We start from the raw sequence: 17,303 nt of genomic DNA, 5'->3' as shown, positions 1-17,303 counted from the left end.
AAAAGTCTACAAGGTTGGTCAAGCATCACTTAATTCCAGCAGGTCCTTTATCTCAAAGCAAAAATAAATTGAAAAATTGACACTGAATTTTAACATCTTGGCTTGTGGGTTTAGTATGTAATACATCAACATCTGTTGTCATCTTTAAATTACATAAGGCTAACAAATTATCAGAAATGTGTATGAATCTTGGAAGTTTTTTGTGGTTCCATCTTCAAATGCAAATGAACTCTCAGAAGTTAACTATTTCTGAGTGATTTCTACGGCCATTGCTAGAGTATGTTAAGCAGCTTGCTGTAATTATTTTTTCATAAAGGCTGAGGTGATATTTGAAGATATCAGAAGAATTCTAGTGAGTGTACAATATATGTTGCCCTAGGAAAGTGCTACTGTGAAACAAATCCAAAAGCTACCCTACTTCAAAGATTCTGATTTTATTCATAAATTAAAGTGAGTAGTTACAGAACTATTTTATTTGTTACTTTATTGCTGACCAGAATCTTGTAAACTGCAGGATGATACTGGAACTGCATTTGCTTTGACCAACAGCTATGAAGTGCACCTTCATTGTACTTATTATACTGGGCTTTCCAGCCACTATATCTTTTTGTCATGTAATAATGTTGGTTAAGAATACTAGCTGCTTGCATTTCTATGTATTAAAAAAATCCTTTATTTTGAATGAAAGGCATATGCCTACTGAAGATTTGTGTGTCTCTCCTGTTATACCATGGTATAACATGTCTGGACTGTGTTCCAATGATGATTTTTTTTAATTAAAAAACCAAAAAAACCCCCAAAAACTATTGCTGCTTGACTTGAGACTGACAAATAAAATTGACCCAGGACTCTTCTCTTGGTAAAGATTTGCCCCCATTACAATCTCTAGATGCCCAGGAGAAGCTGACAACCCATCCTAACAAGGACTTTCCTTTCTTTTCTTAGATGGTTATGGAGCAAGGGAACTGGCTTGTAGGTGGAGATCTACAGGTGCTTGATCGTATTTATTGGAATGATGGACTTGATCAATACCGTCTCACTCCAGCTGAACTAAGGCAGAAATTCAAGGAAATGAATGCCGGTAAGTAAATTTTCCTTGTTCTGTTTCTTCCTGCAAAGATTTATCCAAACACTTGCTGCCTCAATACCACAGGGGCTAGCATTGTTTCAAGGGTGAAGATTTTGAATGCTCTTTTAAGTGTCATTCTTTGACTTTTACTGGAATTAATTTTTATGGTCTTGGGCATTGCATTGCCTAAATACACAAAGAGAAGCTGGTAACACCTGAAGTTCTGAATTTTAACTTTCCGTGCACATTAGTCATGTTACTAATGCAAAAAAAAGATAATGTTAAAATGTGGTAAAATATGATTTTAAAATTATCAGGTTTGCCTAAAATTATAGAGATAGGGTTGAGTGCTGAGCTTTCATGCTCTTCTGTTTTTAAGTCTGTTCCATGCTGCTTTTGGGGAGCAAAATGCAAGTAGAGCGGTGCAGAGTAGAACGTATCGCAGTTAAAAATTGTGAGCTAATTGCTAAGTTTATAGTGCAGAAGAAACGAAACAGTTTTTCTCACTGAAGCAGTTGTGTTAGGGAGATAAATAAGAGGCTGAGTAATGTCATAAAGCAGAAAACAGTCAAGCATACTGCCTTCATTATTGCAGTGACTGGCAGGCAGCTGCGAAGAACTTCTTCTAAGTGTAAGGGAAGAGATTAACATCAAGAATGCAAACCGAGATTAGTCCTAAGATCCTGCGTTTTTTCACTGTGGTCAGTGTTTCCAGGATCTGCAGGTTTGAGATACCAGTCTTTGTTTTAGCTAGCCCCTAAATAAATATATTTGATACCTGAAAAACCCTGTTCTCTAGATTTCATGGGTTCCTTATTAGTGATTTTGCTGTCTTGCAGGGTACCTTAGTTCATCTTAATTTGCAGAAGGGAAAAATCCTGGCTGTATTGGGCTTTTTTGTCAATGAGTTTGTAATACTTTGGAATAGCAGTTAGCCTTGCCTTGTTCTTACTGTGTGTGAACTCTACTAAGCTGTTTAGGTGAAGGAAACTTATTAAGGTACATTAAATCCCCTTTTATTTGTTTTATTGCAAACATGTCCATTTGTTCTCATGATGGTACATTGAGCCTTTAAAACAGGTAGCATAGTTTGATTTCCTCTTAGAATATTACTTTATTATATGCTCATGCAAGTGAAAAATACAAAGAGATTATAGCTATTGGAGAAACTAGAGTAATTCTGCAGAAATATAAAAAATGAAAGAAACTAATTTATGCTTTTTTTTGTGTGATTGGTTTTTATTAGTTTTTCTTATTGATTATAATGATGTTATAATAATTCTTAATCCTTTAATGACCTGTGAATACTGCTATTATACTTGTTTAATAGAGTAAAGAGGAAAGAATGTACTGTATGACTCCTGATAAAATAACTTGCTTTCCTTATATCTTTTGTCTGTTTTTTTCCGCATAGACGCTGTCTTTGCGTTCCAATTACGCAACCCGGTGCACAACGGGCATGCCCTTTTAATGCAGGATACTCATAAACAGCTTCTGGAACGTGGCTACCGGCGCCCAGTTTTACTCTTGCATCCACTTGGAGGCTGGACAAAAGAGGATGATGTTCCCCTCATGTGGCGCATGAAGCAACATGCTGCAGTACTGGAGGAGGGAATCTTGAATCCAGAAACTACAGTGGTGGCTATATTCCCTTCCCCCATGATGTATGCTGGACCAACTGAGGTAAATACATCAAGAGTTTAAAACAGAACAAAAACCCTTTGGTAGTGCACTAAAGCATTTCGTGCTATGCCTGATGTTTGTGCATTGTGGTTTTTTTTAATGGAGAGAGGAGACCAATTTTCCTTGGGGAACTAGACTGTAAAGGCTCCCTCTGTCATCAACCAAAGCATTCTTCTATGAAGAAACTTCTATACTGGAGGATTTTTCTGGAAATGGTGGGAGACAATATTTTGTTTTTTGTGCTTTCTTTATAGTTATGAGGGTATGATAATGAATTAATCCTTCCTCCTTTTTTACACTCTTTTTCAAAAGGAATTTTAAGATCTGTTAACATACCAAATAGTTCCCCTGAATGTTAAATACTTAAGTTTTATGTCTGTTAAGCAAAAAATTTGTATGTTGGAAGGCTATACACAAATTAGAATAAAAAAAAAAAAGGCTTGCTTTATTTATTTTTTTGCAAACTCAATTCAGAGAGAATTGTTTCAAGGCTTTTGTATGAAATAATTCTTTGGCAACACTTTATTTAGAAGCCAGGTCTTGGGTTGGAATCCCTAGAGTTTTGTGGGAAGCAGCAGAGAGAATAAATGCTCTCATTTGAGGGCAATTCCTTTAGGGGATATTTGTTCATCATCTCATTATTTCTTTTTCTTTTTTTTTTCTTTTTCCCCCTTCATGAATCACAGGAAGTTCAAATTCTGACCAGGCTCAAGAGGCTAACTCTGTGGCAGCTTTTTGATAGATAGGAGATCTCACCAGTGGAATTAAATCAGACAGGTGTCGCTTATTTTCTGTTGGCCAGTTGACTGATCAAGTAGAGCTTGCGCTTCCTTTTCAGTCCAGAGAAAAAACTGTAGCTCAGATCTGGTTGCAGCATGTAAGTGGGTTACTGTAGGGAATTTTGTACTGTTCCCCAAAGACCTTTTGTGAGAATTAACAGAAATCTTGTACTTCAGTCTTTTGTTCATGAGCATATGAAGAGCAACAAAATCCACAATGCTTGTTCTGAACAGAATAAGTTTTCTCCTAACCTCTATGGCATTTCCAGGGACCTCAGAGCCTGGACAATAATGTTTGTAGCCAAGTAATAAAAGAGGCTCTTCTTTTAATCATTTTCCAAAGGTCATTTACAAGACATTGGTACCAGATTTGTTTCTGTAGCACAAGGGCTTTATAGAACAACAAGCAGTGGTTAGTATGATTATCTACAGGATGGATGTGGCCTTCCAGAGATTTTTAATGGACATGTTTCATAAGCATCAATTTAGCATTTTTGTATTTTTAACATTCCTAGTAATTACCTCGGAAGAAAACAAACAGTTCTGTAAGAGAAAATTCTGTATCAAAATGAAATACATTCACCTACTTTGGAAAGTAAATATGTTTTGAAGTAGGGTGCATGTATAGAAATGGGACAAGAGCTGCTAGTGTTCTGTCTCAAACATGTGGTTTACATTGTTCTAAATTCTTAGTCAAATAGCTTCACTTATTCAAAATAGAGTTCTTACTTGCTGTTACCCAAATGACAACATGAAACTTATATTTCTTAACTATGCTAGAAAATATGCTGCTAGCTGCTGTGGTATGCTGGAATTCCATGTGTATGGCCCACTCTGTGCTCATAACATGAATAGCTAGCATAGCTGTCAGCATCCAGATGCTTCCGTTGCACCCTGTACACTTGAATAGCAGTGGTATCCGTCATGTGTAATGTCTGGCTGTGGTCAAGATGAAAACTGATACCAATGGTACCCTTATAAGTCATGACTGGTTCCTAATTTCATTACCTGACTACTGATTTACAGAACTCTGTGCATATTGAGTGCAAAACTTCCTCCTTGAATGCTTTCTGTAACGATTAGTCATAAAACTAATGTAGAACTAACAGTTAGTTACTACTTTGAGAAATCACTTTTGAACTTCTTGCCTAAGGCTTGTTAATACAGAAGAGCATGCACAGTGACTAAAACATGAAACACTGTGATTTTGTTATGCAAAGATTAGGCAGACACAGGGGGTTTTTTTGTAATGGAAGGAAAATGTATCCATCACATTGTCCATTTACTACAAGGTAGTGGCAGCAACTTTTGTCTTATGATTTGTGGGGTTTTTTCCCTCCTGCCTCCCTTTTTTTTTTTTTTTTTTTCCTTTAGTGCTTGGCAGATGTTTATTACTGTTCCACTTGTGAAGCTATTTTACACTATGTAGTTACTGGGTAGGTCTTACTTGCTGTTTTTTTTAAACTCAGTTCTCTAAGTATCATTTGGTAGATACTAAGCTGTATAGATGGTATGAGAATTCTTTTAGAGGAATACTTCCCAGTATGATAACATATTGACATTTCCTGAATTGGTGTGTCTTTGTTATGTAATGTAATAGTTATTCTATTTTGCCTATACTAGACAGTTACATTTTCTATTGGAAATATTACATATAAAAATGAATTAAGAAAATTTACCAACAGTCCTATAACACACTAAGTCTAAAAACTGTCATAAGAGTAACATATCTAACAGTCTAGGGAGACTGAAAACAGTCTTTGGGAGGAAAAAAATCCTTTCACTGTATTTAGTAAGAGATGCATTTCTAACTATTTTGAAAGCATTTCTTTGCTTACAAGGGTGTGGACAATTGAAAAGGTTGTACGCAGAATTTCCTTTGAAGTTTTTTTTATTTTTTTTCAGTAGTAACTGACCTTTAAGGAAAAAAGTAAAAATCAGGCTGTTATTTATTAAGCCACTCATTTTTAAATGTGCAGCGAAGTAATGTGGGAAAACTGATTGTCAATATTGACAATACTTTAAATATAAAGTGGAAGGCAGTTGGTACATCCAAGCAAAAATTCAGTAAAGCTAAAGTTTCTGATTTTGACACTGGTTCCTCCCCAGTTCATATAAATGTGTTTGAATAAAATTATTTCAAAATGATTGGGGAAAGGTGACTAAATATTTACCAAAGGTAGAGTTGTATTATCAGTTTTCATCTTGGAAGCTTGTGGCATAAATAGGCAGTCTTAGTGGTCTGAAAGCATATTCCAAGCATTCACATGCAGTAAGTACCTGGTTTGTGTCCTTTGGGTCTTAGTATCGGCACAGACTGAGTGTTAAAGTCCTGCCTTGAACAACATCCTTGCTGCATGCACCAGGTGAAAATGTTGAGCATGGGTAGTTTTTCTTTTTTAATGTGTAGATAGGTTGATTAGATCACTCTTGAACACTATGTTTAAGTAGCCTGTCTTGTCTGTCTTCCAATGTTTGGCAGCTATTTATTGGTCAGGTTGTCTTTTTAAAGAAATTGCTGTGATTAAAATAGAGCAATATATGGCTAGATCCCACTAAGCTTACCAAAGCAGTTGCTTTTGCGTTAATCTTTTTATATGAAAGGAAAGGGATGGAGAATGACAACATCAGGAAGGACTGAGCTAAGAAATGGATGAGCTCCATCTTTCTTGCCCTGATTATACTTTTCCAAACACTATGCTAGAGCAACTTTTAAAGTATCCTAACATGCCAGTGAAGCAGAGGAATAGTATGTCTTAGCTATAAGTTTGGTGGTGATTCACATAATTTATTGTTTTGATGTGTCTCCATGGTAAAAATCATGTCTGATTAGGGACAAAGTGGTAATTATACAATGCATGCATGTTTTAAGGATCGTATTTTGACTGTTTTCTTCCGTTTACTGTTTTTCCCTGTCTCTCTTCTAGGTTCAGTGGCACTGTAGATCACGGATGGTTGCAGGAGCTAACTTCTACATTGTAGGGCGAGATCCAGCAGGGATGCCACACCCTGACACTGGGAAAGATCTGTATGAACCAACCCATGGTGCCAAAGTGTTGACAATGGCTCCAGGCCTTCGAGCTCTGGAAATTGTACCCTTCCGAGTTGCAGCTTATAATAAGAAAATTAAGTGCATGGATTATTATGACTCTGATCAGTAAGTTGTAGTTTTATTTTAACACTTTTTGAGCAATGGCTGCCTTTTAACCCCCCATTCACATAAAATGAAAAAGTTTTTAATTCATATTGCTCAAAGATGGCAGTGTTTAGATGTGGGTTTAGATCACAAATGCCACTTGACTTCAGCATGATTTAGGTGCAGTTTCACAGCACAAGTATCTTGATCCAAGTTTAGCTGCTACTGGAAACTTCCATTTTCCTCCCAGGTACTGGAGTTTCTCTAGTTCTGGAACATGTTGGCACAGATTGCTAAATCCACAGAAAAATATTACTATTTATCATAATAGTAAGACTAGCTTTCTGCTGGTTTATCTTTCTGAATACGCTTCTCAGGTGTCAGGTATGCATCAGATATGAGGGAAGAGAAACAATGAGCGAGAGTGCAGCAGGGAGAAGATAGTGGACAAAAGAGGGTGAAAAATAACTATTTGCTTTGTTTAACAGTAATGCAAAATGATGCCCTAAGTCTGTTGTATATGCCAGGGTTTTCAGCTGGGGTTTTTAAGTGTTTTGTTTGTTTGGGTTTTTTTGTTTGTTTGGTTGATTTTTTTTTTTGTTTTTTTTTTTTTTTAAATTCAGTTACAGGACAGGTAGTTTCACCTTCTGCATGTTCCAATTTTGTTTTTCACTCATGTGACATAGTGGAGTCCAGAACTCACTGTATGTGTTGCTATGGTGTGCATGAGTGAGACTGAGAATGTAACTTGTCTTTTTAGTTTTTTTAGTTTAAACCTCCTTATTCAGATTATTGAACTGTCCTTTTGTTTTACATCAAACTACAGTTGAAGTTAGTACTGAAATACAAACTGTCGAGCAAGATGTTTTTCTAAAAAACCCCTTATATTTTTATATGTTATTTCCTACTGCTTCTCACTGAACAAGTATGTCTGTACAACACAGTTCGTCTTTGAAAGCATGAACTCAGCATGGAATAGACTGATGTGTAAAACTGAACACATCTCTTATTTCTTGTTCTTTAGCTGCTTATGTTGCAGTTACACCAAGTATAAAAGTCTCCAAGGATGTCACTGTGGCTTGTGACAATCAACCAATAAGTTTTTTTCAGCAGCTTGTGTCTTTCTTACCATGAATTAAGTTTATTAGTAGATAATGTGTTAGCTTAACCTTGATTGTAAGTTATGCAGCTGCTCTATAGTTCAGCAGTAAATTCCAAGCACCTGAATTAGTCTGCTTTTATTTTTAAAAGCCACGAAGTGTTATTGTCTCTTACATAACTAGATATAACTTTATGGTATGTTTTGTTGTTTGGAATCATAAGCAGCATGATAAAAGCAAATCTGTTGAAACCTGACAAGAATTAAAATAGTTTCACTGTGTGTTACTCTACAACATCCATATGTGTTTAGAAATTTGATAATTTCCTACAGTGCAGATGTTTTAAAATTGAAGCTAATCAGGGAGGCTTATTTAGCAGTTGTAGTTTGCTGATGTTGCTCTTCCTGCCTCCTCCCTCCTGTATAGGCAGCATTCCAGCGTGAGTTCTCTTTAGTGCTGTGAAGCTTCTCTTTGGATGGCACTTCAGCAGGTTTTTTTTCTCAAGTAAAGGTATGGACAGTAGCATCTGATCAGACCTATGCCCTGACACATGCTATGTTCATTAGGAGGAATGAAATCAGAAGGAAGGATACTTATAGCATATATGACATGAACGTCTCTTCCTAAAATTGTTACCTCTTAGCTAGCTATTGAACACTTCACTGCCTTTGTGCCTTTCATTAGTTGAGATGCATCTAGAAGTCCTCGTCACTGTGCACAGCAGCTGGACTGTGATGTAAATATTGCTAGTTTTATGCAAACCTGTGTACATTATAACATAAGGTTCCAAAGGCTGTTGTAGTAGATACTATGGGTATTTGTCCTGTTTGTCCAAGTAATTCACCAAGTTTTATAAGATAAATACACAAAGATTATAGTGAAAAAGTTACACTGGTTTCTCATGTCTTAGTAAGTTGGTGTAGAAGAGGAGTAACAATGTGAAAGGCCAGAAATGCCCTTTGGTTTCAGGCATTTTTTTTTTCCCTGTTTCTGTCGCTGCCTTGGAAAAAAGGCCATGCTGCTATTAGTGTGCAGTTTTGCCCTGCTGCTGTCAGAGTGTAAGACCAGTTGTCCTGTCCTTCCATAGATACTGTTTGTAAACTACAGGGTAGACTGGAGCGTGGCAGGAATCCTCTAGATGGCAATGTGGACACACGCAGAGAGTCATTGTTGCTGCTACTTGCCATAGACAGAACACTGTGGTAGGGTGCAGACAAAGTTAGGGCTTGGGTGGGTACAGCTGGCTGCATTTCAGGGTAGTCTGTGTAATACTTCTGGACCACGTGGTGTTTGACTCTCTAAGGAGGATGGCAGGGAATAGAGGATTGTCTGGAAATATGAAAGGATCAGTACTGGTGGAAAACACTTGGGTGTGACATAGTGATGTTCATGGAAATCTTTACTGAGCTCACCACTTACCTGGTGAAAAACACAGCATGAAAATGTGAGGAAGAGGGCTGTATGCATTCGGAGCATTGCTCTGGCTTGTTTTGCAAATGGGTGACTTGATTTCTATTGTACCTTTCTCAGTTCTTTGAGGCTTGGAGACTTGACAGCCACCTAGGCCCCTCAAGCATTTACATCACTAATGGCTGCATGGAAGGTTATGTCAAGTGGGTTTTCCTTGGACTGAGCTGTAGCTGAGCTGTGTGCCTTAGCTGCTGGAAGTAGTTATTCTCCGCCCATGTGATCATCTCTTCTATTCTTTTAGGCCTCCTAGACTCCTCTGTCTGGGAGGGTGCTTGTGAGAAGTTGTAATGGACACCATCTGCTGTCTTGGGTGTCTCTCTAGTTTGGCACACCTGTCTTGGCAGCAAAGACATGCAAAGATTATTGCAGTTGGGCTCTTTACTGATGTTGGTGAAGTATTTTTCTGCTTCTGAAGGCAATCCCAAACCATGGGGGCAATGGGGGGTGAATCTTTGGCTCGTCATGAGAGTTTACCATAAGTTTGATCCAACTGCCAGAAAGATGTCTGACATGTTGGGGCTGCAGCATTAGCAATGGCAGAAAGTTGCTTTGCTTGTGACATCTCTAAACATTAATGCTCAGTTTTTATAAGAAAGATGTAACACTCGCTGACAGCTTTCTACGTATTCCTGTGGAGGTAGGTTTTCACATGCTGACTCGGTACTGTTCAGCTATGTACCATAGGATACTGGGCAACTGTGTGACTTGCTGTGACTAAGCTGCTCATGACCTGATGGCAAGCCTGGGAAGCATCAAAAAGCCTACCACTGTCCTTCCTCCAGTTTAGTAACACAGGCTCTTCCTTCTCAGGTCTGCTGCCTGTGATTCTAAGAGGTCATTTTTCTTTCGGGCTTGAGCTCCCAAAGGTGTCCATGCAAGTGCAGTTTTATGTAGTTGATATAGAAGTTTGTTTCTCGCTTCCATTAGTATCCTCCAGAAGATGGGCTGCCCTTGAAGTTTCAATAGACCCCGTGTTTCTGCTTGGGAACAGTCTGAAGAACACGACTGTTAACTTTGAGTGTCAGGGCCTCGCACTGCTGGTTAACAACGTTAAGCTGCTGTGGTGCTGTTGGAGCTGAAGTAACTTGTCAGCCGGTGTATCTCCATGTACCCCTGTTTATAAGGAAACCAGGATATCCTGATTGCATTCAGGGGTAATCATGGAGCATTGTGTGTGAAAGCCTTTATACTAGCTGCACAGCAATTGTTGTTGCAGAGTGGTGCACAAAGTTTAACTTGTATAAATTGTTTGACTAAAGTTACCCTTTCAAATGTTAAAACATGTGAACAAACAGTGACTTAAGACTATATTTGTATTTTACCTCATGAAGCCACCACAATTTTCAATTTGCTTCTTGGACATTCTAAAACTAGGCTTAGCACCTCATGGAACTGCAGTCTTAAAACATATTTTTGAAACAGATGTATCTGAAACTAAGATTTAGGAAAGAGATTTGAGGAATGCATTTGAAGCAATGTATAGCAGCATAGGTAGAGCTAACTTAATTTTATTTTCTCTTTGGTCAAAACAAGGATAATTTAAAAAATTCCTCTTTTTATCGTTGCTAAAGTCAGGTAGCAAGCCTAATCTAAGTTTCTATGGGAAGCTTGAGCATTTCTACTTGCATAGAATTCTGAAGAAATAATACATATAGAAACTAGTATAAATATTTGTACAGTCCTTTGCTTATCATAGTTTTTACCCTTTTAGATTTCATAGAATTTTTGGTCAATACTTGAATATGTCCAAACATGTTTTGGAAAATTTTATAGGAAGAATTTTAGAGAAATTCCAGATGAATGTCTGATCTGTAAACCACTATTAGACTGAAGTGTAAAGAAAAAACAACCAACAAAAAACACCACTACTCCCCAAAAAACCCCAATGCTGAAATACCTTCAGAAAAACAGTTAGTGTGTTTCTTCAGCCAAAAATGCCTCTCAAACAGTTACCACAGACAAGTGTAATTTGGGATTGGTGGCTTAATTATAGTAGTTGTTTGAGTGAGCAGAGATTCCCAATTCTTTACAGAAGATCAGCCCTATAAAATGCAGCCACAGACAACTGCTGAGAAAAAACTCAATTAAGAAAGGAAATTAGTCTGGCAATTAAAAAAACCACAGCAGTGTCTGTAAAAAATTGATTTTTTTAAATTTTTTTTTTTCTGAAAGAGAACTGATGAGATCATTTTGGCTAAAAGAAACCCTTAAGTAAGGTTACTGGGGCAGACTGTTCACACTTTCTGTAAAATGTGAATGAAGCATGAGTATCCGTGAAGAGGAGAGATTTTAACTTTATATAATTTATTCCCAGGACCTTTAATGTGGTTGTTATGACTGCTTTAATACTATCAAGTCATACATACAGCAGAGCTGTTCCAACTAAGTATATACTGTTCCCAGATTTATTTGGTGTGATACCTGTTTTTTAAAGTGATAGTAAGAGGCTGAGAAAAGCAAGCTTGACTGTCCTCCTTAATTCAGCTATGTGAAATATGGTTTCTCAGTTGACATTAGTACGTAATTTAGGATACATTGAAACAGTGCAGCAGCTCAGAAGATTTAAACCCTCCTGCCGCTCAGAAAGACATTTTATTCACACCAGGTGAAAGATTTGCTTTAATTTAATTTAATCAACGTTAATATGTTGATATTAATCACATTCTTATGTTCTGATTTCATGAAGAGTTTGCTCATGGCCAGTTAAGTTTTCAGCCTAACTGATGCTAAGTGGTTCATTCAGCATCCTGGGTCATTCCTAAGGTATAGCATAGACTGATATAAAAAGACTTGGGGACAATCTTTTGTTTGTTATTTTGTTATTCTAAGGGACAATCTTCTGTTCCTGTAGGAGTTATGGTGTAAGTCATGACTTGATGCTGCAAAGGTAAATTGAAATTCAGTGGAAAATCTTTCTGAAAAGGGTTATAAGATTAGATTTGACCTCATGACAGATCCTACTTAGGAAATGTGAAGTTAGAGAAGAATTGTTAAAGGACTGAACCCCAGATAATGAGGCTGTGAATTGTCCTAGGAATTAATAGGATCTAAAGTTCGCTAGCACAGTAGAACATGGCAGTTGTTATGAAGCCAGACCAGGGTGCATAAGTGATGTTATTATTTCCATGCATTTGTTTCCAAAAGACATTTTTATGAATTGGCAAAACTAAGAACTAATGGTCTGTACTTTTATCATGAGTCTTGTATTTAAGAGTAATTTATTAAGACCTTGAGAGCAGCAGAGAGAACGGAAATGCTAAGAAAGTAATTTGCACAGTGCCAGATACCCTAACAGAAGGTTGGGATTCCCAAGATTATGACTGATCTTTAGTGTTCCCAAGTGAAAAATCAATTACATAGTATTTTTTATACTTAGATTAAACCTATAGGGGGTAATTGTTGAAGTGGCAAAAATACTCTCCTCAGTAGCTGTATTGAAGTACTGTATTTTGACACCTCAGAGATACAGCAGAGGTTTCCTGTAGGACTACAGGCACCTTCATGCTGTCATTTCCCACTTGCAAACTGGTGTTACATTCTTTGTTTTGTCACAAGAACTGTAAGGTCTTTGAAGTCTTAGCCTTACACACTGCTCTTAATGAGTTTGAGCTCATAATAAACTGTAAAGAGATGTCATTGTCGCTGGGGGCTTTTGTGGTACTGTGGTGAAAAATAACTACTGAATGCACAAAACAAGGGAAATCAATTTAACAGATTAAAACAATAGTCTTGGTAAATGAAATAAATGAGATAACTGCTGTATGAATTCTTAATCATCTGTGCATGGTTTGTAGTGTCCTTTGAGTGTGATGCTGAGTTACTGTGAATAGTTTGAATATTATTTAAAAGCACAAATTTTGTCCTATGTTATTCTGAATAATATCACTGCTTTCCAAATACAAAATATTATCTTGTGCACCTGTGGGTGCCTGTATTTACATATAGCTCTGTGTGTGGAAGGAAGGCTCAATCTGAAGCATAAGATTCCTTTTCTCCTTGAGCTAGATGTATGAGAGCACAGCGAAGTTGTGTTTTCTGTCTGCCTAGCCCTGTCTTCCACAAGTAAGGAGATTTCACAGCGTGTGTATGTAAGGCTTTTTCCACTCTGAGTGTAACAGGGTTCTAGGATGCTATGCCATGGAGCAAATGCCAGTCTCAATGTACTATGTTTTAAGACTGGTTTTCTGTTGATAAGTTTTTATTGTGGATTTATTTCTGCCTTTTTTCATCTTTCTTTTGGAGAGTATTTTTAATTGCATTGGTGACAAATATTACGTCAATATTAGTCAAACTCAATTGATTACAGCATTGATTTGACCTTTTACTAGCATTTGCTAACATATTATGTGGCTCAAAGAAAACTAATTCCAGCAGCCACTGAATAAAATTTTCAAAATTACTTAAGTCCCATGCTCTGAAAAGGCTTGGGTAAAGTTTCATTGAGAGTCATTCTAAATCTCGCTTGAGAATGGAATTTGGATGGCTTTGGCATTTATATTTCCTAGCAGCTTTAATGGTCAAATGTTTCCCCCTCTCATGTTCCACTCAAATCCATTTTATGTAGAGTAACTCCTAATCTCCTCAAAATTCACTATGAACAAAATTACTTGGCTCTTCTTTCTGGTTTCTTTTTCCACAAAAGCAAATTACTCATACTGATGTATTTTATTTCAAAATGCTCGTGGTTCACATCCCACCACAGAGCCGGGACTGATAAAGCATTTCTGCTTAGTGGAAATACCAGTTTCTGATACTCAAGAGGTTTGATTTTTTTACCATTAATAAAGATAGTGAGTATTGAGTGGTTATTCAGATACTCTGTTTTAGATGTGAAAGTGGATGTTAAAGTGGAAACAATAAAATTACAAATACAGTAATTTTTCAAAAGGCAAAATTTACTGTGTTGAAATTTCAACATACAGTGTATATTGCCAAAGGTCCATTTGAGTCACTTCAGTGATTACTAATTAAGGTAATTTTTTTTAAAAAAGAAAAACTCATTAAAAAGACAAGTTTGGGATAATGAGAGGGCATCATTATTACTTTTTTACTTTTTAATAAAGTATTTTTTAAAAGTTTCTAGAAATGTTATGAAATGCTGAATGTAGTATATTTCTTAAATTATCCTTGCTCATGTTTTTATTTCCTTTTCTTATAGTTTCTATAGATCTACTTTGCTTCTTTTTGTGTTTCTCTCTTGATATCTTCAGTTCCTAAAGCTGCTTTTTATGCAACTAGGGATAAGAAGAAACAAAAGGAATTGGGGGTCCTACTGAAGCAAACTTATATGGTATATCTAAATTTATTGGTTTAGTACCTTTGTTTCACTTGCAGGGCACAGTAGGGAGTTGAGTGTTTTTCTGAACATTTAACAGGCAAGGAAGGGATAAAGTAGCTAACTTTTTTTTTTTTTTTTTTAATGCTTGAACTTTAGTGTTGCTACTACATTAGGGAGAAACTTTATACCACTTGCTTTACTCTTCTCTTCCTGATCATCTGAAGACTTAATATTTTTTCACTAGAATTAACCAGGCTTATCACTTCCCAACATATATTTTATAGAAATAGTTCTTTGCAAAGACACGAATTACCTTCAAGTACTGTTACTGAACAGTGGGCATCTCTCTGCTAAGGAACAAAGTTTTCAGGCATTATAAATAGCAGTGACATAGCTTTTTCTCCCATGGACGTGCATCAACTTTAAGTTTACATTTTTCTGTAATTTATATTTTGCAGAATTGAATCACAGTAGAGTTTGTTTCCTTGTGACACTTCAGGAGCCCACAGTCTCAAATTGAGAGCAATGAGAAAAGAGTGTGTATGGCAGTGCTGCTGTGTAAATATATACAATCCAAATAAAAAAGTTATGGGGTTAGTGGTTATGTGAAAGGGAACTGTGGAATGCTTTCTGCATCTTGCTAACTTCCATACCCTACTGAGCATAGCTCAGCACTTAAAGCCAAGTTCTGCCACACTTGGCTCTTGTTTCTGTCTTAGGCACATGCATCTGAGATCAATACTTTTTATTTTAAACAGACAAGTAAGGAATGAGTAATGCATACATTTTACAAATTGAACAAATGACATAAGTAAAATTCCATATTTAATTTAAGAATAAATAACTTTTCCTTTGGAGCATTTGGTAGAACTCTGTCATTCTTGTCTTGCCTTTACTGTTTCAGTCCTGTGAGGAGTAAGTTTAATTAGTAGAGCTTTTGCTGCTTATGACCACATACCTGAGAAGTTAATATTAATTTAGATTGCCATGTTAACAATGATATACAATCCTGATCGGAGTTAATTTGTGCATTTGTCCAACTGAATTCTGTTTCTTAGGGAAAAACATCTTTAGGGAAAGGTATTTCTCTTATTCCCCTGCTTTTTTCTTTATTTTGAACTGTATGTGCTGCATTACTGCTACTCATGTATATGCCTGCTCAGTGGCTTGCAATGGCCCAGCTGTGGAGCTTGCTTCTAGTCTCTGAGGCTTTTACTTTCTCTGTTCTGCAAACTGTCCTTCACTAAGACTTTGTGCAGTGGGTTTTTTTCACATTCTCTAGTCGCACTGAAATTGCCTTCTTCAACCAGCACTGGAACCTTCAGCCAGTGCATAGGGCTGGGCTGCTGCCATGGCAGGGTGAGAGGCAAAATAGGATGGCTGCTCTTGCCAGAGGGCTGAGGTAAGAGGTGGAGGAGATGGTTGTCTCTGAGCAGTTGCCTTTTTCCTTATAGAGAGCAAGCCAGGCTAGATGGAAGCACAAACTTGGTTCAGTTCACAGGAGATCAGTTGGACCATGCTGCTAAGCCTCAGGAGCTACCTAAGCTGAATATTGTAGAGGGTTTATATTCTAGAGATTTACTGGAATAGCTGGCCAAATGTCTGGAAATGCCAGTTACTGTACGGCATTATACTCCCAAGAAGAAATGTATAAAGTCTCAAGAAAGGAAAATGAATATGAGCAACTTTTCCTGCTTTTAAAATATGTTCTTTTCCTTCCCCTCCCCTTGCTCCTCTCCCCCTTACCCCTCTCCCCCTTACCCCCACTCCTACTCTCTCAGCCATGAAGACTTTGAATTTATATCGGGGACCCGCATGCGCAAGCTGGCTCGAGAAGGACAGAACCCGCCGGAAGGCTTCATGGCTCCCAAGGCTTGGACTGTGCTGACAGAATACTACAAATCCTTGGAGAAGGCTTAGGCCTCTTATTAACTGCAGATCAACATTTGACGCCTGATTTATTTACGAGAAGGGGACCACACAGTCACCGTTCATGTTACTTTGTTGTGGTGTCTGTCAGGAAGTTCTCTGAAAACAGACTCTTTCTCCCTAACTTAGCATCATTCTTTGCCTGTCCTTATGGGTTCTATTATGTCCTGGCACCTAACTAGCTGCTGGTTTTAATGTCTTCTCTTTTATTACAGTTTATATTCTTGCAGTAGGATTTTTAACTCTTGTCTTTTTTTATATTTTACTGCCTCTGTCCTGTGAGTTCTGCCACTGTTAAATAGATGCAACTTTTTTCATATGTTATTTAAACTGCTGGGTAGTGTTTAGTTTTGGTAGTTTGTAGGAGAAAATTCAATGGTTAGACCATTAACTATGGATAGATTATCTATAAATCAAAAAAGTAAATAAGTTTTAAAACATCCATGGAATTGTCCTCATCTTTATCTCGTCATCTCCAGAAGCACTTAACATTAATTTCTCACAATATTTAATGAAAAAGCAGTTTTTATATGTAGCATAATTAAAACTTTTTTGCTTTCTTTGTTTAGTTTTGGACTTCATTGAGTTGTCCAGTGATTCTCTTCTGCTGTAGACTTATAAAAGTGGCCAGGTAATGAACTAAATATCTAGTTTTAACTTTGAATTGATAACTATTTCAGATTTTTTTTAGTATATGTGCTTTTTGCCGTTGATGTCAGTAGGAAATATTTTATTTCATTTGATATAACTTGACAGCTTTTGGTTCCGGATATATTTGTTCAGCCTACTGCAACTTTAACAAAAGTATGTCAGACCAACCTTGAATTCATATTTAATTATTGCAAGAAAAAAAAAAAAA

General features: G+C 37.0%; 1 protein-coding gene across 1 annotated transcript; it reads left to right on the top strand.

Annotated features, from left to right (window-relative positions):
- The first annotated feature begins 937 nt into the window (after positions 1-937).
- Positions 938-16,884, top strand: LOC104523676 (bifunctional 3'-phosphoadenosine 5'-phosphosulfate synthase 1-like). Its single transcript, XM_010166334.1, has 4 exons — positions 938-1,081; positions 2,484-2,752; positions 6,459-6,688; positions 16,297-16,884. The coding sequence occupies exons 1-4, from the start codon at positions 946-948 to the stop codon at positions 16,433-16,435; spliced, it is 774 nt and encodes a 257-aa protein (XP_010164636.1). The 5' UTR covers positions 938-945; the 3' UTR covers positions 16,436-16,884.
- Positions 16,885-17,303: the final 419 nt, after the last annotated feature.

The sequence above is a fragment of the Antrostomus carolinensis genome, unplaced genomic scaffold, assembly GCF_000700745.2.
Source record: "Antrostomus carolinensis isolate BGI_N321 unplaced genomic scaffold, ASM70074v2 scaffold14244, whole genome shotgun sequence".
NCBI classification, from domain to species: domain Eukaryota; kingdom Metazoa; phylum Chordata; class Aves; order Caprimulgiformes; family Caprimulgidae; genus Antrostomus; species Antrostomus carolinensis.
The sequence above is the reverse complement of the archived record's forward strand: the minus strand, read 5'-3'. Positions and strand labels throughout refer to the sequence as shown.